The sequence below is a fragment of the Cnephaeus nilssonii genome, assembly GCF_951640355.1.
Source record: "Cnephaeus nilssonii genome assembly, chromosome: 12".
NCBI classification, from domain to species: domain Eukaryota; kingdom Metazoa; phylum Chordata; class Mammalia; order Chiroptera; family Vespertilionidae; genus Cnephaeus; species Cnephaeus nilssonii.
The window spans coordinates 25,546,756-25,573,256 of record NC_137083.1 but is presented as its reverse complement, the minus strand read 5'-3'; the positions used below and the strand labels follow the sequence as shown (position 1 = coordinate 25,573,256).

At 40.4% G+C, this 26,501-nt stretch overlaps 1 protein-coding gene across 1 annotated transcript; it reads right to left on the bottom strand.

The window, feature by feature from the left end:
- Positions 1–866: 866 nt before the first annotated feature.
- Positions 867–26,501, bottom strand: PON3 (paraoxonase 3). The gene is made up of 9 exons (XM_079785696.1): positions 26,379–26,501; positions 24,729–24,799; positions 20,726–20,781; positions 14,308–14,473; positions 10,393–10,519; positions 6,868–7,068; positions 5,625–5,706; positions 4,981–5,109; positions 867–2,031 (listed from the first exon to the last, which is right to left on the bottom strand). Exons 1-9 carry the CDS (start codon positions 26,450–26,452, stop codon positions 1,873–1,875), a joined length of 1,065 nt encoding a protein of 354 aa, XP_079641822.1. The 5' UTR covers positions 26,453–26,501; the 3' UTR covers positions 867–1,872.

Here is a 26,501-nt window from a genome sequence, read left to right as displayed (position 1 = left end):
TTACATGGGCTAAAAAGTAGAATATGACTCTGCTACAAAACTTTTCATCAAAACTTGCATTTAACTGAGCAAAATAAGGAGTCCTCCCCCACTCCCCATTCCCATGAGAAAGGGGGGCAAAACCAACCACTTCCCAGGGAAAGTCACAGAAAGGGAAGGGGGTGGGGTGCTTGGGTATGCTGATTCCCTTTAATGATTGCTAAAGGCTGACCTGGTGTTTGACCAAGAAAGGGACATTTCTATTTATTCTAATCAAACTAAGGTTGATTTGGTCCTTAGGATAGAACTTTAGGCCAGAACCAAGTTATTTATTTCTGTTCCTTAAGGCCAAGTCTATGGGACGTTATATAATAAGTGTTTATTAAGAGCAAGTTTAAAGAACTCCAAGGTAACACCGCTGAGGTTCTATCTCATGGTTCAGAGCCAAGCTGATTACATTACTTAAGATTCAGATGTCACAAGAGTAGTTTCCCTTATCTGTGGGGAATATGTTTCAAGACCCCCAGTGGACAGTGGATGCCTGGAACTGTGGATAGTACCAAACCCTGTCTGTACGATGTTTGTCTTATACATACATCCCTACAGGGCTGGGAAAAAGTAGGTTTACAGGTGTGAGTATACGAAACAGTTTATTATTGTGCTAGAGGCCTGGTGCACGAATTTCTGCACAGGTGGGGTCCGGCCGGCCCACCCTGATCGGGGTGGATGGGGCTGATCAGGGGTGGGGCCAGCTAGGGGGAGGGGTTGCAGGCAGTCAAACTCCTGGTCAAGGAAACAATTTGCATATTAGCCTTTTATTATATAGGATTATTATTTATTATCATATTATTTATTTGCATTATAATTGTAAACCTACTTTTGCCCACCCCTGTATAATAGTTTAGTTTATAAATTAGGCACAGTAAGAGATCGACAGCAATAACAAATAATGAAATAGAACAATTGTAACAATATACTATGATAAAAATTATGTGAATGGCCTTGGGGCCATTGTTAGGTAAAATAAGGGTTACTTGAACACAAGAACTGTGATTCCACGTGACAGTCAATCTATTAAGCCAGAGGGTTACTAAGTGACTAAGGGGCAGGGAGCATATACAGCATGGAGACACTGGACAAAGGATGATTCATGTTCCAGGTAACCAGGAATGGATGGCTCAAGATTTCATCACAGAATAGCACACAATTTTAAACTTTTGTTTATTTCTGGAATTATTCCTTTAATATTTTTGGATTGTAGCTGACCACAAGTAACTGAAACCATGGAAAGTGAGACCATGGATTAGGGGGAGACTATTACACATAAAGACCTAGTACGAAGGAAGAAATCAGCTCTGCTTGCAACTAAGTGAGGCCTCCCTGACAGATTTTCCAGAACCTGATTTCCTGTGTCTGTATTGGGAAGAATACAAGTTTCAGGAGGTCTTTGGAGAGAGTTTCATGATGCCAATTCTTGCTTTTATCCATGGGCTGGACATTTGATGAGCAGTGTGTGCCAGTGCAATCGGAGAAAGCGAAGGGGAATTGTAAATATTTGAACATTAGCTTTCCTCCTGAGCTGGCTTGCAGCAGGCTCAGAACATGACAGATGTAAGAGGTGATTTTGGCACACAGCTACCAAGGAGTCCTAGGTGGAAAGAATACTGGGAGTGTTGGACAAAAACAGTTGAGAGATGTGGCTCATTGTTGGACTGTCACTATCTTGACTTGCAACTTGGTGAATATTATGGAATCACTCTGCTTCTTTAATTCTATCCGTAAGGAAAGCCAGACACACTTTTGTGGGTGTTTGTGATTTACTTGCAGTTCCCCTCATCCTAGAATTAGGGTTTTACTTTTCCTAAACATGTAGACTCTTGGCTTATCTGGAGTCTAGAGCACACAGTACAGAGCTTTGTGAAACACGGTGCCTATGAGAAGTCTCCTGTTGTGCACAAAAGCCACAGAGCTGCCCTGAAGCACAGAGCCCGAGTTGGCATACTCGGTGCTTATCCTGGGCTTCTCAGACAGAACATCCTGGATGCGAAGTACCTGCCAAGAAGAGAATAATTGTTAGTGCACTATATGAGCAAACAGCTGCCAGTGATGTTTTCCTTCCCAAATACTCCAGGACTAATATGTTTCTCACAAATCAATAAGCTAAAATTTGTATATCTTCATTTTTTCTTCTTTTGATGGTGACAATATTAATGTCCTAATGATATCTATGCAGTCTGACATTAGCCATATCCCTCAATACAAACACAGGAAGAAATGAAAAAGGGACATCCAGTTAGCAAGCCAACCCAACCTGGTAACCAGTAGGATGGTAGTTGTCACAGCTGGAATCCCTCGCATCAGAGAAGTGGCGAGGAAGCATACAGAATGCATACTTTGAAGAATTCAATCTGACACATCACTACTTCATACTGTTATTGATCCCCAGGATTAACACACTTTAGGTTGCCAATCAGTAAATATGTAAGCGCTCAGGTTTCCAAATAGGCTGGGTGAAGTTCACTCAAACAGGACAAGATAGGAATTAAAGAAAACCAATTCGAAGTTCATGAGTCATGAGTCTATATTGACATCTCCTATTAAAATAGTTCAGTTGAGTTTTGGCTTTTTATCTTAAGGAAAATCCTATAACTTCTTCTCAAATTTGTTACTGGAAAATATTCAAGCTTGGAACTCTTGTAGAAAACATTATGCTCAACCAAAAGGAAAGGGTGTCAGTGACTGTGAAGAAAGAAGTCTTATCTAAAATAAACAAATGAGCCCTGGCCGGTGTGGCTCAGTTGGTTGGGCGTGGTCCAGTGCACTGAAAGGTTGCTGGTTCGATTCCCGGTCAAGCTCAAGCACATGCCTGGGTTGTGGGCTCGATCCCCAATATGGGGTATGCAGTACAAGAGGCATGTTACTCTCTCTCTCCCTCTCCCTTCCTCTCTCTCCAAAAATCAACAAAAAAAAAAATTAAAAAATCTTTAAAATAAACAAATGATTAAACTTGGAAATAGAGACATGAAAAAGATCCTAAACAATTTTCAAATCATCTTATAGATTGCATTTTCATTCTTTTAATGCAAGTGTTGTTGTAGAATACTTATTTTCATTCTTTTAATGTAGGCGTTGTTGTAGAATAGTTATATTATCTCTTTTGGGGACACATAATCTAAGGCAAGAGTAGCATGCTATTTATGGTAACAATCCTTCAGGCTTTAGGTTCAGGCTGGACTCTTTGTGTGTTTTTTTTTTAATCCTCACCCAGGGATATTTTTCCATTGATTTTTAGAGTGAGTGGAAGAGAGAAGGAAAGACAGAGAGAAACATCATTGTGAGAGAAACACATTGATTGGTTGCCTCCTGCACAGGCCTGACCAGGGCCCAGGCAGGAGAGAAGCCTGCAACCAAGGTACATGGTACATGCCCTTGACCAGAATCAAACTCCAGACCCTTCGGTCTGCAGGCTAACGCTCTATCCACTGAGCAAACTGGCTAGGGCAGGCTGGACTCTTGTTTCTTTTTACATTTCTTGCTATTTTTTTTAAAAAGCTGTGGCTAATGTATTAATAAGAGAAACAATTATTTTTTTAAAAATACTGAAGGACAGCAATTTTGTAAGCAGAAATAATTGTATGTTCTAATTTACCCCTGGGCCAATTATAAGGCTAGGGTTTAAATCTCAATTTCCCAACTCCCCAAACCTAGATTCAAACATTTTATCTTCTTTCAAACCTTACCATCTCAATGAGGCCTACACTGCTATTTATATTTAATAGTAGGACTTGCCTTCCCCCCATTCACAGTAATTCTGATCCTTTTTACTCTATTACATTTTTTCCCCATAGAACTTACCTTTGTCAAATTACTATATAACTTACTATTTCTTATGCTTGTTGTTTATTGTCTGGACCCCCTCCCTAAGAGCAAGGATCTTTGTATATTTTGTTTACTGGTATATCTTAAGTATGAAAACAAAGTCTGGTATATTATAATTGCTCAACAAATTTTTGTGACTAAATATCTCAGATTATGTCGGCCAAGAATTAATATGTATATTTAAATTCACTTGAGATTACTTTATTCTTAATCTCAATGCTATAGAAAATGAAATGCATTATGCTCTTGCTTTTAATGTCATAGAAAATCCAATGGCATATGCTATTGTTTTAGAAGCGATGTTAAATAATACAAATACCATCTTTAAAATGAGACATTCTTTAACACTATCATTTATGGTCCTTAGGCCTGGCCTGTGATCAGGGCCATCTTCCCCGGCTGCCTGCAGCCAGCCCTGCCCCACCAGTCACCCCATACACAGAGAGCAACCCACGGTGGGGTGGGGGCCTTGGCCTGGTGCCATCCGTGTCCCCCGCCACCCAACCCCAGTTCCCCATTTGCCATTGGGCAATCAGAGCCTGCCGGCTGGGGAAAGGGACTGAGAGGTGGTCAGTGCGCCTCACAGTGACTGGTCAAGCTGTAGTTCTGGTCATTCCGCCATTAGGGTCCATTTGCATATTACCCCTTTATTATATAGGATTAGAACTGGGTGGCAAATTAATTTTGTTTTGTGATTACAGTCATTTAAACCCTTTCATTTGAACTTCATGTTTGGTAGTGTGAAAGAAGGTGGTTCTGTATATGACTCTCCCTTTGCCTAATTTCAGGGCCTGTTCTGAGCTTATATCCTGATTGGAAATAAGAATAGCAATCTGGGTCAACATGAATAATCAAGCGCATATTTTTCCAATTATTCCCAGTGGCAAGTATAGCCTTTGCTATGATGGGGCACCTTGTCTAGCACTGATGTTAAATTGGTACCTGGTAACCCGAAAAAGTTAATGGGCTATATCTCTTCATTCTAACAAAATCTTTACTCTGTCCATATGTACATTTGTTCCGTTCTGGAACATCCCATGTGACCCAGTCAATTCTTCCACGTTGCCTTAACAGCTTGTTGTACAGCCTTGCCTGTGAGCTCAGAGAAGTGTAGGAACTTACTTCTGACCCTGGAGGATCCTTGGGGTTATAGATCAGCAACTTCATGGCATTAGGATGGCATCCTGCCAAAATATCCCCTGTGTCAGGATCGATGGTTAAGTTATCCACTAAGGTGTCCAACTGTATTACCTTTCAACAAAGAGGAAACAGTGAAGACGTTGTTCCTTACCCCTCCCCCCTCGCACCAGCTCCTTCTGGATCCTGAAATTATTATTATTATTTTTTGGTTGATCCTCAACTGAGGATATTTTTTCTATTTATTTTTAGAGAAAGTGGAAGGGAGGGAGGGAAGAGATAGAGAAACATCCATGTGAGAGAGACACATCAATTGGTTGCCTTCCACACTTGCCCTAACCAGGGTGGGATCAAACCTGCAATGCAATTACATGCCCTAGACCTAGATGGAACCTGCAATGGTTCAGTGCATGGGCTGACACTCTAACCATTGAGCAACACCATCCAGGGCTAACGTTAGTATTTTTAATGGGCTTTGTTACTGGTTATTAGTGGTGCAAGAACACACTCTCACCATCAATATTTTTTTTAACTACTCATGTTTTCTTCATTCAAGGAGCACATTCCCAGGTCAAGCGTGGGAGCTAATGTAAGAGGCCATGTTGTGTGGGAAGCCAGGGTACTCTTACCTTCAGTCGAGTTAAATCCCAGTTATCATGAATTTTCATTACATGAATGTTCTTAGCCATTACATCAGCTACATAGATATACCTTTGAAGTAAATCACATTTACATTGAAGCAAGTAGTATTAAGAGATGACATTAAATTTTATTGTGGAGAAGATGTATAAAAATTCACAATAGTTAAAGTACCACTGCACTGCCATTTTAAACCACAGCGAAAATAAAAATAAAAAAGATAATGGAGTGGTATTTTTAATATTCTTGAAGTGCTTTATATAAGTGTTGAATATGAGATATGACTATAAAATAATGAAATTGGTGTTTCTAGATGACATATAGACTCAATCTCATTACTTGGGAATCTTTAAATTGAATGTCTTTAAATTGAATGGAGGTAAGTGGACCTTTAAATTGAATGAGGTAAGTGGTCCTCTTATAAGACAAAAAGACACTTCCAAAAACTAGTCCTTGGCAAGAAGAATCAGATGACCATGAAGCTCAATCACAATCATTTTTAAAAAGAGGAAGAACATGGGGAAAAATAAAGAGGGCATGTATGGGAGTGGGGCGGGGAGGCAATGGTAAGATATGTACACATATAATACCTTAATTTAAAAAAATGGAAAAAAAATAAAAAGAGGAAGAACATTTGGAGCTGTTTTCCACAGGGATCATCTCTATTAATTATCTCAAATTTATATATCAATACTCATAGTACTTTGCTTTTTAAAATACCTTCCATTTTAAAACACTTTAAGAGTTTTCCATAAAACTGCCTGCTTCATAAAACGTGTTTTTTCATAGAAAATTCTGCTGCAGAGAATCATTAAGTCTTAAACTTATACAACTTAATGTCCAATCTAAGTTGGGACACCCTCTCCGATAAGAATTTCGGGGTAGCAGAACTTAGTATAAGTGGTTAAAGGCCTCAACCTCATAAGAGACAGAGGTATCATGCTTTTATTCTCCATTTTAATGTGCTAGAGTCACATAAGAAAATTGGGACAAGGACTTTATATCTTTGAGTCAAAATGCCTCATTTCATTTTGGGATAAGAGTGGAGTCTAAAGTGTAGGAAGGCATATTGGTTTGCTTAAGACCACACATTTAGTATAAAGCCTGGCCATACCTGATCCCTCCACTCATATGTTGACTATTTAAGCTAGGAAGTAACCTACCTCTTAAGGGAAGGAGTCCACTAATATGTCAAGATCAAAGGGTAGAAAAATTATAAATGAGCTTACTTACTTTTTGTCTGGTGAGATTGTGATCCCATTGGCAGAACTAAATCCTTCGGCCACCACTTTGACCTCCTTTGGACTATAGAAAAGAACATATGTCCACTGAAGATCTATGAATGTCTCTAATAGTGTCAAGAATTGGCTGGTAAAATAGTGGTCTCTGGTGGCATAGAACTGTTCTGGTCCGAGAACCACAATGTCATTCACACTAAAGTGGAGAGAGAGAAAGAGAGAGAGAGAGAGAGAGAGAGAGAGAGAGAGAGAGAGAGAATTTTAAAATAGTGATTGTTGTCAAAATCACCAAATTTCTACAAAGACCAATATGTTCATCAACTTGAAAAAGTATACATGAACTAGTATGAATTTTAAAAATCCACAGAAAGTAAATGATTTTTGATTGCCCTGATTTTTTTTAGCCATTTGTTATTCTCGTTCCTCTCTTTTTGCAGAAGTCAGTAAAACCCAATAAATATACAAATAAGCCTCAAACTCCAAATCTTTGGACTTGTAAATGTTTACAATAGTTATCTGTGGCGGTCATAGTGCAGTTTGCCAATGGTGCTGGTTCTTCTCTTTCTGCAATTAGGTTTATCCAATGTCCTTGATGTTAGGCATGGCCATGTGACTAGCTTTGGCCAATGAAATGAAGTGATTGTGTGTGGCTCTCAGATGGAGGACTTTAAGAGCTAGTTCATGACACACCATGCTTCCCCCACTCTTCTATAGTAACCAGCAACTTTCCTGATGATGCATAGTGTGGTTCTCCTAGGGTCCTACAGGAGGATAATATAAAACCGAGTCCCCATATCACCTGCATTAGAGGCATAGCATGAGAAAGAAAAGAAAACTTTGTAGAGAAGGTAGGGTTTTCTTTTCTGCTCTTTTAGCATAACCCAGTTCATCCTGACCTTATTTTCTTTGAGTAGGTGAAATTGTAGTGCTATTCCTTCCATTTGTGTTCTTTAATACCATTACATTTTTTAAATGAAGTAAGTCTTACTCTTACAACATAAAAAAATAAGTCATTTTCATTTTGGAAAAGTAAAAAAGAAGACAGTGACTTGAAAAATGTAAAAAAAAAAAAGGTTAAATCTTTTTAGATTAAATTGGGAAAGAAAACTGGATGAATCAGGAAAATATTTTTAGGTTTTGATGTATAATGACTTTTCCAAGGTCATCTTTCAGGTCTCAGCGTGAGCATTCCTTCCTCTAAAAGGTATTGCCTGACCCCATAGATTAAATTGAATTCTCTCAAGAATAGCACCTTGTTCTACTCCTTAAAATGCTTGGTCCATGTGAGTATCAGAGCACTTCTTAAGGTTCTCTTTAGATCCTCTTTAGAGCCTGACTTGCCCTGTTCCAGTTGGCACTTCTTCAACCAGCTCTTCAAGGGATCTGGCAGACTTTCCACAGTAGGCTTTATGGTGCTTTATGGTGCCTGTGTGGGTCTCTTGCTACCACTTTCAGGCTTCTGTGTTGACAACAAAACACAAGCTATCACCAGGCGTGACTTGTTCAGGTACCAAGTGAATAGCCCTTGAGGCAAACCTTTTGACTAATGGGAGATAAGGCTGGTAGATAAGCTCTTCTCCCTTTTTTACCTGGCCAAGGTAAGAAAGGGAGAAGGATGATGTATTTGCGATAGACTGTCCCCCATATGAGTTTCTAGAAATGCTGCCGTAACAAAGCGCCACAAACTAGGTGGCATAAAACAACAGAAATGTATTGTCTTGCAGTTCTGGAGGCTAGAAGTCTGAAATCAAGGTGTTGACAAGGCCGTGCTCCCCCTGAAGTTCCTGTGGTAGAATCCTTCCTTGTCTCTGCTGGCTCCTAGTAGTCCCAGGCAATCACTTCAATCTCACACTCCATCTTTACCTGGCATTCTCCCTGTGTGAGCCCACCAATATGGAGGGCATTAACTAATAACATGTACCAATGATCCTATTTCCAAATCGGGTCATGTTCTGAAATATTGGGGTTAACATGGCAACATGTCTTTTTGAGGGAACACAATTCAACCCATATTACTCCCTCTTCCCTGCCTCAAGCTGTTCTCTCACTTTTGCATCCTGGGATTGTACTCCCTAATCAAGTTGTCATGTATGGAGTTTTCCCTTAGGCTGTGATTTCTGAGGAACTCTTCCTGTGAGGTCATGTTATTGTATCTAAGCCTCACAATCACCTGTGTGGTGAGATAGACCAATAAGAGAACCCCATTTTGCTCAGGAAATTGAAGCACAGGTTAAGTGATTTGTCCAGTTTCCCAGTCACTCCATAGCTGTCCTGGTTCCCACTGAGCCTCAGAACCCAGCACAATGTGTTAAGAGAGGAGTTCAGCATGGCTGCCATGGCTCAGTGGTTTAGCATTGACCTATGAACCAGGAGGCATGGTTCAATACCCGGTCAGGGCACATGCCCGGGTTGTGGGCTTGATCCCTAGTGTGGGGCGCCCAGGAGGCAGTCGGTCAATGATTCTCTTTCGTCATTGATGTTTCTATTGCTCTCTCCCTCTCTCTTCCTCTCTGAAATCAATAAAAACATTAAAAAAAAAGAGAGAGAGAGAGAGAGAGGAGTTCAGTAACTTCAACTAATCTCACTTTTTCTGCCTTCTGCTTTTATTGCTCCCAGATTCTATGGGAGAATTCCATACATGATGTTGAGAAAGATAACAAAGACAAGAAGGTGAACTTCCATTTATTTTCCCATTTTTCTGTCTCATGAAAAGATGAACCTCTACTGTTTTGGAACCTGTCTTTCAGTGTTGAGTCCATTTTAGAAGACAAATTCATTGTTTGTTACAGCCTTGAAACAGGCAACCTATCCACTAAAAAACATACTATTGTTTTGCAACACAATAAGAAGGATGTTTAGCATTGCCCTTGAGAGCACAGCTTTGAATTCAGACAGATCTAGGTTTACACTCTGGGTCTGCCACTTACAAATTATGTAACATGAGCAATTTTTTAATCTAAAACACCAAGTGTCAGCTTACTCATGCCTGTTATTGAAGGCTGTTGTGAGAATTAAATTAAGTATTTTTGTACAATGCCTGGCACAACACCGAAGCTTGATAAATGTGAATTTTTATATGTGCCCACAGGCTTTTTTTTCAAATTCCACCTTGAAGCTCTCATTGAACAAAGGAATAGCCCACCTTGAGGTAGGTTGGTTGTAACACCCAGAGGGTGTGGCTCTCAGACATGACCTACCAGGATAACTAGAAATGGGGGTAGGTGTTTAAAGAGAGCCCCATAGTTCGTATTGCATTGTTGTGGAATTAGAGCTGGGAATCTAATTGAGCACTTTCATAGGATTAAAATGCTTTTAAGAAGTTGGGAAATATAAAGATATTCAATACGAATACAGCAATTTCTAGTGGGATGCTGGGCAGTGTCACCATGGGAACCTTTAGAAAGCTCCAGAAAACAAGGCTACAGAACAATAGTTTGAGGAAGCCCACTGAACCCAAGAAAACAAAGCACACAGCAGAGGTGCAAAATAAATAGAAGTGCAAAATACTTTAAATCCATACCTTTGGAGGAGTTCGTGTTCTATAGTTTTCAGGTGAACCAGAGAACGTTGTTGTGCCTCAAATTTAAATATCTCCACAGTAGACTTCATGTGGGGATGATTCACAACATAAAGGTACACAGTGTGGTCTAAGTGGGAAAAGGCATAATTTCCCATAAGTTTACTCCTATTGCAACTTTTATTAGACTTGGTGTGCAACTTGGTCACGTCCAAGAGTTTTTCTCATCTATCTTGCATTGGATTCCCACAGTCCACTTGATAGGCAAGTCAGACAAATGCCACTATCACTATTTTATTGAAGAAATTGAGACTCAGAAGGGGAATGATTTGTCAGCAATTTTACCATCACCAAGTGGCAGAGCCAAACCCTGATGTTTCCACATAGTCTCTTCATCCTCACCTGCATTCCCCTTTCTAACAGGAAGGTACAGAACTACAGCGGTGCATGGACATGATATGGTTTCCCCAGATGGCTCTTCAACAGGAGAAGTGGACGCAAGCAAACAAAGCTTTGCTGAGAATTCTTTTCGGTGGATGTTTCCCACATTGCAACACACATTCCAGAAATGCCAGGGCTGTGTGAATATCTTAAACTAAGCAATACTTCCCAGCTAGAGAATGAACTTCTGATGCAAGTCAACCACCTGAGGCTGCAATACCAATATTTAGTGAGCCTAGTGGACATGGAAGGTAAACATGATTGCACAAGGAAACAGAGTACCTCAAGAGCGTTCAACTATCTGCTTTCATATCGGACCGTTAACAGCTGTGAACAGGATTGAGGGTAGTAATCCGACTTCTCAAAGTACTGTTTCCTGACTTCTCAGGAGCTCCAGGTCAAATGAGCTCTGGATTTTGAAAAGGCCAGCCCCCATCCTCCTACTGGGCTCTCCCCTATTCCCTCCTTTAATGGGGTTCCTAAGCCTATAATGGAGCAAACCCGGGCCCTGAGCTGGTTCCTGAAACACACCGATACCTTGACTTAAATTAAGAAAAGGGGCTCCCTCACAGATGAGTCTTTCATTTGGTCTGACCCAGCTCTGGTCCGGGGCCAGGGGCTTGGCAAGCAGAACTGAGTTGGATTTTAGTCCTCACGTGGCCCGTCAGCCAGACACTCCTGCCAAACACGGCATGAACAATATGGGTGCTGCCCAGGCTCTACCCTTCTTTAGGCCTCCACTGGGCCCCTCTTTCCACGTAAGCAATGCTTGGTGAGAATAATGTTCTTCTCTGTCTTCTCATTCCATTCCAATGTATACGTGATGTTTTGGCCTTAAGAATTAAATGCATAATTAAGGGAGGTGACTAATAAAATAAGATGTCTATCATAATATACTGAGCTTCTGAAATCCTGATTAAATGCCTAAGGGTTAATCTGAAAACTGTAAACTGGTCCCATTTGAGGAAACAAAAACCTTAAACCAATGCTCACTCTCCTCTCCCCACCTTCACCCTCCATCCCCCCGCAAAGAAACCTCCTCCTCCAACACTATCCCATGAAATAAAATAGCTCTGGGTTAATCTGATTACTCATTACAACTTCTCCAGTGAAGCAGTATGTCTAGTTTCATGTCAGGCGAAAAAAAGTGGTGACTTTGTATTATTCAAGTAGAGCCCGAAGCCTTAATTTCACCCAAATGAAGAACATAGGATTAGAAGTAAGACCCTCTGGGGTTCCAGTTCTGGAACTGCCATTTACTCATGAGAGAAGTGAAGCCATACTTCACTGCATTTCTCTAAACTCCATTTCTCCATCTATAAAACTGAGCATTAATATCTGAACTGGCTGTGCCATAGGGTTCATTCATTTATTCATTTAACACATCTTCTAGAGCAGCAGATATGGTTCTAGACTCTGGGAATCCAGCAATGAACAAGTCACACATGCTTTTATGGTGATTGTATTCTAGAGAGGAAAACAGGGAGGAAATGAATAGTAAGTAAAAGAAACGGAAGTGGGAGATGCCTTCATAGAGTGCAGCCACTTGAACAGTGACAGGTAAGCTTGGCTCCAAAGATTAGAAGGAGCTCACTACAGAGCAATAGGGGGCGAGGAGTAGAGGTTGGTACCTTTTAACATTAATAAGAAAACACTAGTTGCTATTCTGATGAATGCTAAAAGAAGTACATCGCATGAAATATAATAAGGTTCATGCCCTGAAACAGTTGTGGGGAGGCTTCCCTAAGAAGGTGACACTTAAGCTGAGGCCTGAGGGATGAGGATGAGTAAGCCAGAAGTAGTGGAAAGATATTCCAGGCTGGGGGTGGGGCAGGGGGGGGGGAGTAGGGGAACGGCAGATGCAAAGGCCCTGAGGCATTAGCATTTTGGGGGGCTAAAAGAAATCCAATGTGACTGGTCCAGAGAGTCAGGGGGAGAGTGGTGTCTGGTGAGGCTGGAGGGAGCACCCAGATGCCAGAATGTGTAGGAGTAGCCCCTAGGAACCCAGGTTATTTTGAAGATTTGGGGTTGATCTTCAGAGTAATGGGAACAACATGGAGCATTTTAAGAAGAGAGTGACATGATCAGATTTGCATAAAAAATAACTCTTGATTATAGAAATGGATTGAGGTAGCATTAGAGGGAAGGTGCAGTCATGGGAAAGACGTGTTTGGCGCTTGGACTGGGATGGCAGCAGTGAGGATGGGAAGAGTGGACAGCTTGGAGAGATGGTAAGAGGGAAATGAGAGCATTGTAACTAGTTCACTGAATGGCACAGGGAGAGGAGAAGTCTCAGGTTGGAACAGGGTTTTATTTTGTGACTAAATAAATCACATATACGTGAAAACGCTCTATAAACTATAAAGCAATACAAAATTGTTATGTGACTGGTTAGGTATAATTACCTTTTAAAGAAGGACTTGCTAAGCAAGCAGATATATAGGGGTGGGCAAATGCACACACACACACACACACACACACACACACACACACACACACACTCTTACAGTAATACTATTCTTGGCCCTTCACCCCTGGGGGAGTGAATCTAATCTTCAAGCTTTTCATAGAATAACCCTTCTATGCCTAAATCTTACTGGAAAGCTGGCCCTCCTGCAGGCAACACTGAAGCACACCAGAGAAGGTGCTCTGTCCTCTGACATTCTCCTTAAGGCACCACACCTGGAGGAGAGAGCCGAATGCCGAGCTACAATCTTCCAGACCTCACATCTGTTATCATCAGTCAACAGCTTGTTTCTAAGGAAGTCACACCCTTTGTTTGCTGCCTACTCATCAAATTCCCTACCAACTCCCTTTGTCCCACCTCTTTCAGGGCTAGTCTGAATCAGGTGGAAAATCTTAGAAGGTTTACAGTTGTTTGTATTGAAAAAGACATGCAGGTTATGATTATTTCAATAGCTTTATTAACTCAAGAGAAAGTCACAATTGCACAGTAAACCTACTTTTCCCCACCCCTATGTAAGATTTCAGGGGAATATTTAACTTACTTCATAAAATAGTGTTCAGCCATTTTTAAAGATACCCATTTATTTAAACTTGAACAAGTCTGTTGGTGCAGACCAAACTTATTGGATAAGTGGATGGAAATAATTATGAATCATTAAATCAGTCCAGCAAATTTATACTTAACAATACATTGTAATTCCACTAGGTATTTGGAAGAATTAAAGCACCATTTCTTTAAACATTCTGAATTGTAACTCTTCCCTTTATGTAGTAACCATTAGGTTTCACTGTTCTTATTTTCTACATGTTCTATGGACCCACAACCATTTAAAAACTAAATTAATTTGGAATTAGGAACTACCAACAACTAAAAAATAATATTTGAAATTGTTTTAAAGCATAAACAATGTATTAATATGTATGTTTTATTTTGATAACAGCTTTTCTGAGATAAAATTCCCTTGACATTTCCCTCATTCTCCCCCTTATTCCTAAGCATTCAAGCTTTACCTTTGTCAATGAAAGTACTGATCCCATGTGGATTGAATGATGCTTTGTCAAAACCATCACTGATTGTCAGTGCCTGGACCCTTGAGTTCTGCTCATTCAGATCCATCATGAAGATTTGTCCTGGCTCATCTGGTGCAAAGCTTGGCATGCCAGGATATTTTAATCCCTTTAAAAAATAGAGAATAAGTATGTACATATATACATATCAAAACAATGTTTTCATAAGGAAATTAAAATCTCAGTCTAGCAAAGATGTTAAAAAACTCTAAACTTCTTTTAGATTTCTGGGACATTTTTATCTGTCAGCTGTTGCCGTTATCTAATCTGAGGGATTAGCAATGTCATCTAAACCATTGGGAATGGAAGAATCCAAAGTCAGTTTTTAATATAGAAAGAAAGGGTTTAGACAAAAAGTACCGTGCAAGAGACGAGAGGCTGTGTTACTTTGTGTGGGTCCCATGCCTGTCTGTGCCTCAGGTTCCTCTTTTAGAAAATGAGGACGTTAAAATGTATGATATCTAAGACTATCCAGTCCTGATATTCTATAACTGACCGTCCTCAAAATGGAGAGAAGGGTGTATAGTTTCATTGTATTGCTTCCATCCTGACATCCATTACATTTCATAGTAGAATTAGTCAAGAGTTAACTGGGGAACTAGTCTCAAAGAATTGTCTATTTCTGACATATTTTGTTCTTATAGATATGTCTGAAAATTCAAATACGAATCTTTTTCTCTAAGTAATGCAAAAAGTTCTTGAAGAGTGGCCCTGTTTATTGGAGGACCAGGTATTGATAAACCAATCATAGGCATCCTGAATGTATTGGTCCTTGGCTGCATCCCTGGTCATTGGATCAAATCTTGGGGTTGACTTATTCTACACAAGTTGCAACTTCCTCCCCGCATTCCTCCCCCAACACTCTGATAATCTCAACCTTAATATCAACAACGCTGTATCTTTTCTTGTACCCTCGTTTTTCCACTTATACTCAATCTAAATTTTCTCTTCCTGCTCTCCCTTCTCTCTCTCCTTTGCCCCTCCTTTTCTTATAAACTCACACACACACACACACACACACACACACACACACACACACACACGTGCATGCACGCACTTACACACTTACAGTAACACTATTCTTGGCCCTTCACCCCTAGGGGAGTGAATCTAATCTTTAAGCTTTTCTTAGAATAATCCTTCTATGCCTAAATCTTACTGGAGAGCTGGCTCTCCCGCAGACAATACTGCGGCACACCAGAGAAGGTGGTCTGCCCTCTTACATTCTCCTTCAGGCACCACACCTGGAGGAGAGAGCCGCATGCTTGGAGCTACAACCTTCCAGACCTCACATCTGTTATCATCAGTCAACAGCTTGCTCCTAAGGAAGTCACACCCTTTGTTTGCTGCCTACTCATCAAATTCCCTACCAACTCCCTTTGCCCTGGTCCACCTCTTACAGGGCTAGTCTAAATCAGGAGAAAAAACTTAGGTGCAAAGTTATCATCCCAACTTTAATCAGACATCCAATGATGTTTATCAGCCTTTTTGTTCATTCTAACAGGTAATCTATTGCATATCTCCAAATGTTTATCCTAAATTTATTTCTTTATCTTCCTCTTTACCAGTATTCTCAATGAGTAACTTTACCTCCTATTTCTCTGGTGGGAAAATTACAAACAAATATGCCATCCAACATGAATTTCCTCTGACTCCCTGCTTTCTGCCTCAATATTTCTTTAATTTTATCAGTTCTCTTCTTTTCTCCCTCTTTGACAGAGTTGACAGAGTTGAACTTTAATTTCCTCTAAATAATTTCCAGATGGTTAAGAATGTCTTTCTATGTATGGTATTTTCAGGAGCTAAATAAAAAGCCATTTATTTGCTTATGTGGTAATTTTTCAGCAACATGCCACATTCGTTTTAAATGTTCACTGCTGACATTAAAACTTTGATGTTCAAGACACCTGTATGGGGGCCAACAGCACACTCTTTATCAGCATGTCAGAAACTGTCACCAGGACGTGGCACCTGGGAGAGAGGGCTCTGAGGCATGCATATGTAGCAATTCTATGCTGTGATGTCCACTTTCCTTCTAAAAGGAGGGCACTAACCCAATGTCTGAAGATGTTCTCCTTTTTTCTTTCTGCATCTATAGAATGTAAGCAAGGAACTACTTCAGGGGAGAAGAAAGGAAGATATTAAAGAGGGAAGTAAGGTAGAATTTCTTGATTCTCCTATCTATCTTCCTGGAAACAGACCCAGACTGGAACTCAGAGGACCGAAAGCTCATCCTCAAGCCTGTCTCTTTGCTCCGTTAATGAATCCTCTGTACCTCAGTTTCAGTCAGCCTTCCATTTTTATTTATTTATTCATTTATTTATTTATTTATTTATTTATTTATTTATTTATATTGTTGACAGTATTATTATAGAAGTCCCCATTTTTCCCCTTTTTGCCCCCCCTCCATCCAACACCTGCCCCACCCCCGGCCTTTTCCGCACAGTTGTCTGTGTCCATGGGTTAAGCAATCATTAATTGCTTCCCCTCCTCTCAACCTCCCATCCCTCTGAGATCAGTTATTCTGTTCCATGCCTATGATCTATTTTAGTCATCAGTTTATTTTGTTCATTAGATGCCACATATAAGTGAGATCACATGATATTTGTCTTCCTCTGACTGGCTTATTTCACTTAGCATAATACTCTCCAGATCCATCCATGCTGTCACAAAGGGTAAGAAATCATTCTCTCTCTTTTTAAAAAAAAAATATATTTTTATTGATTTCAGAAAGGGAGAGGGAGAGAGATAGAAACATCAATGATGAAAATCATTGATTGGCTGCCTCCTGCACAACCCCTACTGGGGATCGAGCCTGCAACCTGGGCATGTGCCCTTGACCGGTATTGAACCTAGGACCCTTCAGTCTGCAGGCCGACGCTCTATCCACTGAGCCAAACCAGCTAGGGCAGAAATCATTCTCTTTTATAGCAGAGTGTCTTCCACTGTGTAAATGTACCACACTCATCTATTGATGGTCACTTAGGCTGTTTTCAAATCTTACTTATTGTAAATAATGCTGCTATGAACATGGGGTGCATATATTCTTTCTGATTGGTGTTTCTGGATTCTTAGGATATATTCCCAGAAGTGGGATCGCTGGATCAAATGGCAGTTCTATTTTTTATTTTTTGAAAAATCTCCATACTGTTTTCCACAGTGGCTGCACCAGTCTGCCTTCTTCTGTTAACTCCACCACCTGTTTATTTGATCTTGTTCTCTAGGCCCTGTCTTCAGAAAGTACATCCTCTCTCTCTTGCTTTAGCACTTTTTTTTTTTTTTACCAATGTCCCCTTCTTTTGTTTGAAAAATTGCTCGCTTCTCATTCCTCGAAACCAATGGTCCCCTAACTTTACTACTTCTTCAAACATGCATTTATTTTGTCTTCCCTTCACTGTCAAATTTCTTGGAAACATCACTTGATCTTGTTACCAGATTTGATTTGTTCAAACTTTCAGAAATCAGTATTCTGTAGTTTATAGATATACCTCTATAAAGGTCATATCAATGGCCTCCAAAATATCCCATGTGAAAACCTCTGTACTTTCTCTTGCTTATATCTCTGTGGCATTTGACACTATCATATATCCCTTTGAAGAAGGAAGAGGAGGAGAAGGAGGAGGAGAAGGAGGAGAATTTGCTGATATAAGTCCTGCTTCTCTTACTGCCTCTTCCTCCTTCTGTCCTCATCCATCCCTCTTTCCTTCTTGCTCTATACTCTTTCCTTGCAGATCTTAGTCATAACATTTCAGATATTTCTTCTATACCAATGACTTTCAAATCTACACATTTAACAGGAATTTCTCTCTGGAGTTCTAGCTTGCATTCCCAACTTCTTCCTAAGAACAGCCCATAATCAAATTGTCAAAACCAATATAAACATTCTCTCCTCAAATCCTGCTGCTCATTCATATCTATTATTCTTTTTTAAAGGCATCACTATTCTCCCTAATATCAGGCCATAAAATCCAGTCTTTAAGTCTACTCTTTCCCCAATAGTCAATTTGTCATCAAGTCCAGTAGCTTAGATAATGGCACCATTGAGGGGGGAAAATGTCAGAAACATATAATCCTTCCCTTTTTACCTGGGGAAAATTAAGCCTAGGGAAGCCAATTGTTTAGATTACTCAGATGGTTAATTATACAGCCTCGTTACCACACCATAAAGAAAGGTTTGACAGTAGAGAATATTGCCCAGGAAGACGGGTCAGGGCAGAAGATCACAGCAAGTACCATGGTAGCTTGGGGGATGTGAGGGCATTGCCAACTAGTACAAAGACTTACTGTTCTAGAGATGAAGGGTGAAGCATTGCAAACAACTTGGCCTAGATTAAGTGTCATGATGAATGAAACACCTCTGATAAAATGACTTCTCATTCACTTGGTTTTCTGTTTAAGGCAATTGCGTAAGAATTTGTGGCAATTGACTACAAGCAATTGTTTTTATATCATTCACCACTGAAAATGGTGAAAATCACCTGGAGATGCAGGCATCTTATTTTCCCCAACATACTACAGGTATGTGTGGACAGGCATTGAAATCCTCCACTGGCCTCATTTATGAGCACATGCATTCAGTAAATATTCAAGCACCGGTGTATGCCAGGTAGTGTGTTAGGTGCTGAGTATGGTCATGAACCCTCCAAAGTCCTGGCCTGGAGGAACTTGAAATCTAGGGAGACAGCACCAAGCAAGCTCATCAGATATGGTATTGAATGTAAGGGTCTAAGCACAGGGAATCCAAAGCACCAGAGAAGAGGGCCTCACCCAGCAAGAGAGCGTTAGGAAAGAGTTCCCTCAGGAACTGAGGTGACACTACAGCGAAACCTCACAAAGAACTAAAAATTAGTGACGTGTAAAGAGGGGAGTAACCTTGCGGGCAAAGAGAAGCATGCCAAGGGCCAAGGTAAGGAAGCAGGTAGACTAAAAAGATCTACCGCACACAATTACCCTTGAAATCAGCAGCTTCCAAACATGTTCTAGGATGGTAAGGAAGGGTGACAGGAAAAAATAAGAAGGACTTGAATAATCTTTATTAAAGTCATAAAGATTAAAAATAAGCAACGACCATCCTCCTTAGCCTATAGTTTACAAAAAGACCCCCATTATTTAAAACTTTCAGGTTACCGTATTTTCCGGCGTATAAGACGACTTTTTAACCCAGGAAAATCTTCTATACGCCCAGTAGTCTTATACGCCGGAAAATACGGTAATATTTCTCATGGCATTATTTGTGATGGAAATCTTTGTTGTCTATATAGCAGCAATTCAGTACGTTCAGTTCCAATGAAAATAGAAAAAGCATACTGTAAGAACTGCAAATATAATTTCCTAACACGCAAAGAAATCTCCTAGCTATACAATAATCATTTCAAAAGATCTATTTGGCATAACATTGAAAAATCTAAATTGGCCATAGAACATTTAATTCAACAAAGAAAAATATTTTCTAGACAGTTTTGTTTTATCTTTGGTTTTGAAGGAAAACTAAAGAAATAAAATCTCTCCCACTTGCCCACCCCGACACATACCACCACCAGAAGCAGTTTAAAATAAAAATGAGACCTTAATGATACGGTGCATATGTAAGAATTTAGAAATTCAGACCATGAAGGATTATTATATGTGCCCAACTTTTTTTGGCCAAATGATATAGATTTAAAAGTTCATTTTATTTGGTAGTATTTTCTTGGCTAAAATGGAACATTAGGACTTGCAATTCCATAAATCAGAATTTACATTAAAAATGTAGTCAGTAAATCTCTTTCAACATATTCCATCTCATTTCAAATTGCAATTGATTTAACAAATTTATGACGATGTTCAATATCTTCAGTTCCTTACAGTTTCCTGATCATCCCAAGCTGTGAAAGTGGTAATGGGAATAAAATGCAGGCTTTTCTCTACTTCTCTATAAAGGGCTGGAAAGAATGATAAGGAACCTAAGGCAGAAAGTGCTTAAGGTTTTGAATTGAGTAACATGGTTTAACATTCAATCTACAAACATTTACTGAGCTCCAAAAACAGGCAAGCATGGTGAGAGGAATACTAGTTACTGAGAAGGTGACTATTCAAAGCTGAGGGACAGATCTGGAGATTAGTTTAGGAATTGAACAAAAAATCATTACACATTTATTGAGTCCCCACTGAATATGAAAGTGCCCACAGAGAGCAGGCCTGAGCACTCCTGTGGTGTCCTGATTAGCTCTCCAGAATCCTGTTTTGGCTTTTTTAGTTGACTGGTTTACCCGCAGGTGGGATGGGTGTGTAGAGGTCCATCTGGCAGCTGTAGTCGGCAACATTATTGTGCTGTCTATACAGTTATCGACATGAGTATCCGAGGGGTATGGAAGATACTCACACTGGAGATAAAAGCCAGCCCACTAGGGAGTATATCAATATCTTCAGAGCCATTTTCTGCAAAAGAAGTAGAGGATCAGAAAGATGCGTGTTTGAAAGCTTAAAAGATTAATCTCACAGTCAAAACTTTAAATTTCTTTTTGGAAACTCCATTGACTTTTTGCAACTATTTACTTGGGAAACTATATTAACTTTCAAGAATCCCACAGGCAGGCATACTCTACAATGAAACCTGAGTCAGACTCCAATACAAAATTTTTTTTCTTAGAATTCCATTTCAGGAGAAAAAGCAAATAACTATAAAATAAATTGATATCCTAGATTTACTCTTCAAATAATGACATCTAGCTGAGAGATTCAGCTTTACTCCCCATAGAAAACTTGGTCTACAGACCAAGTGATAACATTTGGAAAGTCATCGTTTTGAAGGTCTCTTCAAGGCCTCTCTCCCAAGCATTTCTCTTCTTCCAACTTGTTGAGGCTTAAAAATTCTACTATTGTCTAATCATATGGGAAATTTTTGAGTGATTTCTCTCTTTTACAAAGGCAATAATGTCTTAAGAGGGACTATTAGATGTAAATGAATGTAAAAGAATTTGGTCAGATCTCTTTCCATTGAGAGCTGGTCCTGAGCATTTTTCTTTGGGAAGAAGCATACAATCAGTAACTTATGACTGAGACCAGGATGAAAAGGGGCTTGCATGTCTCCTAGTAGAGAGACAGAACCACAGGTGATATGGCCCAAGCAGGCAGGACTGAGAGTGAAGGCACTGGTTATCTAGTGTGGCAAAACGTATGTTACAAATATGGTAGAATCAATATGTATCAAGTCCACATGCTCTTTTTAAAATGTGATGTTCATACTCTCCCATCAAGAGGTAAAGTCTATATTTTCTGTTTACTTGAACCTGGGCAGACCTTTGTAATTGCTTTGACAAATAGAATGAACTGGAAGTGATGCTATAGGACTGACATACAAATTTAAAGTCACAGCCATAGCTTTTGCTAGTGTTTTCTCTCTCTCTCTCTCTCTCTCTCTCTCTCTCTCTCTCTCTCTCTCTCTCTCTCTCTCTCTCTCTCTCTCTTCTCTCTCCCCTTCCATGAATCTTGGGAGCCCTGAACCTAAATGTAAGAAGTCTGGCTACTTTCAAGCTACTGAGGAGAAACTATAAAGAGGTCACACAAAGTAAAAAGAGGAGGCCCTAAGGCACTCTTAGAAAGAGTCATGCTAAAGCAGGACTACCAATTAATCCTATAATCATGTCACATTTTGGAACAAAGGTTCTCACAGCCAGCTAAAAAAACAAGTGGAACCTGCTATGGAGTAATATGGCATTTTTCCCCTTCTATCCCAGCCAACTTCCTTTAAACCATTCTCTTCAAAATATTTGGATAATCAGTATGTTGACTTATGTCTTACAACATTAGCTGTAGTTTCAACTTCTCAAATCTGTTTGAATTACATAATCTGAGAGTAGACCTAGATATCATTTAATCCAGTGATTTTCTTTTCTTTTTTTAAAAATATATTTTTATTGATTTCAGAGAGAAAGAGAGAGGGAGAGAGGGATCTAAATATCAATGATGAGATAGAATCATTGATTGGCTGCCTCCTGCATGCCCCCTACTGGGGATCGAGCCCACAACCCGGCATGTGCCCTTGACTGGAATCAAACCCACGGACCCTTCAGTCTGCAGTTCCAACACTCTATCCACTGAGCCAATCCAGCTAGGGCTAATGCAGCGATTTTCAACCATTTTCATCTCCTGGCACACATAAACTAATTACTAAAATTCTGTGGCACACCCAAACATTATTATATTTTTATCATTCTAACAAAACAAGTAGGTATCATTTTGATTCATTAACACTGGACAGCTATTGTTGTGTTGACTGTTGTCATTTTTTTTTATTTGACAATCTAAGGGAAAAGAGGTCAGGGACCCTGACTAAATAGTCAAGTATTGCATGTTTTAAAAATTCTTGTGGCACACTGGTTAAAAATTGCTGATTTAGACAATTCTGCCACTTCCATGTCTTACATGGGCACCTGACTTTGGTTCAGGCTGGGAGACACAGTAAAAACAATCCAGCCTCTTAAAGATGCCTTGTTGCCATTCCTTCCCAGGTCTTGTGTCTTCCCCAGGATACTGCCAGGCAGGGGGGTAAGGGTCCCTGTTATTTAAAAACCCCACATATTCTCATTCCTTCTCTATCAGAATCCCTTGCAGGAGCTCAGATTTTGAAAATGAAAATCAGGAAGGAGTTGGTCTTCAGCTCTTTCTGCTTTCTAGCCAGCAGCACAAACCTCCTTTAAGACCAGGGAGCACAATGGCCAGGCAACTTTTTGCAGAAATTGGGGGGAGGGGAGATGGGAGGGAGAGAAGAAAAACCAATTAAAAATCAGCATTCTTTCTGATTTTGTATATCTATGTTACAAACTCCTATCACAATAAAATATGCTGTTATCCTGTCACATATTGATAAATAAGGCAAAGTCCTTGACCCTAGGGAGTTTGCAATCTGATATTGGGAGAAAGAGAAAACACTAGTTATAAAATAAAGCATGTGATAGGTGTCATAAGTGACCCAGACTTTCAGAGTGCTGCGAGAATTTAGAGGTAGGAGGGAAATTTGTGGCTGATTTCAGCAAGCAGAGATTAAGAAATCAGTGAAGGGAATTGCATGAGCAAAGGTGAGAGAGTGAAAAACACTCATTCTCAGAACAGTGAACAGAATCTAACTGAACTTTTCTTTCGAGTAGAAGTGTCGGGAAATTGGAGGCTCAGAGCCCAAATAAGCAGTCTCAGCAGTCACTAGCAAGTGAGATGAGCCCTGTGTGGGGGCGCTTCTGCAAGCAAGTGTCAGGTGAACAATGAGGCACAAAGGAAAACAATGGTTCCTGTACTGTGAACTGAGTCTCTTGGAGAATGGGGGTGTCATGCAGGCAGGTCTAAGGGTGGAGGTTATCTAGAAGGAGCTGGTTGTGGGTGGGGATTTAAGGGAGAATATACTAGAAATGTGAAGTAGAATCAAGTTAATTTCAGACTGGGAAAGAAGGCCTGCCATTTGAGAGGTTTGGGATCCAGCTATGGATTTTCAAGTATTTTATTTATTTATTTATTAATCATTATTGTTGAAAGTACTATATAGGTCCTCCTTTTCCCCCCATTAACCTCTTCCAGCCCACTTTCGCCCCATCCTCAACCCCCTAGGCCAGTGATGGGCAACCTTTTGAGCTTGGTGTGTCAAACTTCGCCAAAAAACTGAGCATAACTCGGGTAGTGTGTTACTAAGAGGAAAAACCATTATTTCGCAAACGTTTCATCCTCAGGAGCAGCAAATGTTTCATCCTCGGCATGCGGCCGCGTGTCATCAGAAATGGCTATGCGTGTCAGTGCTGACACGCGTGTCATAGGTTCACCATCACTGCCCTAGGCCCTCACCACCCCATTGCCCGTGTCCATGTGTTATGCATATATGCATACAAGTTCATTGGTTGATTTCTTCCCACCCACCCTCCCCTGCCTTTCCTCCGAGGTTAAAGACATCTCAGTAGGCTGTGATGCAATTATACATGGACAACACTTTGTAAGGATAAGGGCTAAGGGATATTCTTCTTGGTACTTGCAGGTACATTTTGAAGGAAATAACAACGAAGCCAGAAATATCAAGGAGAGGGAAGAATTAAAAAGAGAAGTAAGATGGGCAACAAAAGAAGACAGAGCGGGGAGCAAAATATCACAGAAGGGACAGGAGGAGAGTTTGGCAAAGTATGGGCCAATGGCACCCTTCAAATGACAGAGAGACATCAGTAAGAAAGAGAACTGAGAAAGAGCTACTGGTTTTGACATGAAAGAGACGCCTTGAAAAGATGGGATGAGTTAGCTAGGTAAAGTGGAAGGTCTAAGGAGTAGCAGGAGGTTAAATCAGTTGGCAGCCTCATTCAGGCGGAAGGTGACCAAGAAACGGTGCTGCCCTCTTGGTACTGTCACCTACATACCAATTCCCTCAATGAGGCGGCAGTTCTGAGGTTCCACTGGCTTCACGTCTCGATGTGCATTAATCCTCTCTCTGTGGACGATAAAAACACGGGAGGTCAATGTTCGACTTCCAAAATTGATGTCTACACATGGTTTTTAATCACCTTTATATTCATGAACTCTCTTGCATCATTTATGGGTAATATAACAAGTAAGTAGGCAACTCCTTTTATTTATATTTATTTATATAACATGGACATTATGTGGGTAATATGCCTATGTCAGTTAACCTCACCCAATTATTGTTGGAAAGACTAAAATGCAATTATACATGGACAACACTTTGATAATATTTAAAAGTATGGGTAACTGCACAGTATTATTAATTTAAATGTACAAGTTGTATTATTTAATTTGATAAAGGATTGTCTATTATAAATCTGCACTTTGGCTGCCCTTAATTCACTGTCTTTGCCTTTTAACCCACCTCCCCCTCTCAAACTAATTTCCCCACATTCAACACCCCCTAATAACTAAACCCTGCAGTCTTTGCTTTAACATTATTATTTTAAAATTTTTATGCTGACTTACTTTGTAACTTATCCAACTGACCAAAATCTAAACAACTGGCTATATTGTTTTTCAATATAGTTTTGTTTCCATAGTGAAACTTTCTTTTAAATACCAGGGATAAGTTTAAATTTTTATTAAACAGTATTTAGGAAGACTCTACACACAGACTTATCTTACTGTCACTTTTTAAAAAATACACGTTAGATCTACTTTATAGTAATACTTGTTTTTATGAGTCTCTCACTGGGTGCACTGGGAGCAATGTTACAATGAACATACGCAAGCTGAACTAGAAGGTATTACCAAAGGGCATCAGCCTCCTCAAGAGATCCCGGCTTCTACTTAGAGAAATAAATAAAAGCTCCCCGAAGACAACTGAAGACAAACAGAGCTTTTAGATCTGCTCGGAAATGTGTAGCATCACCTAACATTTCTTCTTCTGAGCCCAGTATTGCCTCTTCCTGAGATATTTCTATCACCACTAGGATCTTCCACTTCAAAAGGTCAGATACCTACAAAATGCCAGTTAACATCTGCAAATTTCAGCTCATTCCCCGCCTCCTGTCTGAATAGCTCTTAATCTGGGATGAGTTCAGCAACCCAGCCCTCCTCAATGTTTAACAGGCCCTGGGCCAGGTCAGAGTCGGCCACAAACACCCACCTGGTAGCCTGTCCCTTCTCTCGAATCCAGCCCTTCCCGCGGAGTTTTTATTTATTTTTATTTTTTCTGAATGTATTTTTATTGTTGATAGTATTACAGATATCTCCCATTGTCCTCCCTCCCCTCCTCCCCACCCTACCCGCCTCCGCGCCCCCTCCTCTCAGCCCCTACCCACCCCCTAGGTCTTCACTACTCCAAAGCCTAGAGCGACTTGGAAAGAGGGCTTGGGCGGGTGACTTTCAGAAAATAAATGGGGGCATGCCTGACCTAGTATCTTAGGAAAAGCAAGAACTTTCGCTCCCTTTCCACATCCGTTTGCTGGGTGGCACTGAGGAGTGAGGTCACCAACACTGTCCATTCCTGCTGGCTAGGAAGCCGGCACCGGGCAGCCCGGACTTAACTTGGAAGAGGAGAGACAGCCAAGGACTCAACTCACCTGAGCGCCACAAACCTCTCCCCGAGCAGGGCCAGGCCGACCCCGAGCAGGGTCAGCACCACCAGCTTCCCCATAGTCCCGGGTACCCAGTGCCGATTGCCCAGCAGGTTCCTCCGGGAGGCG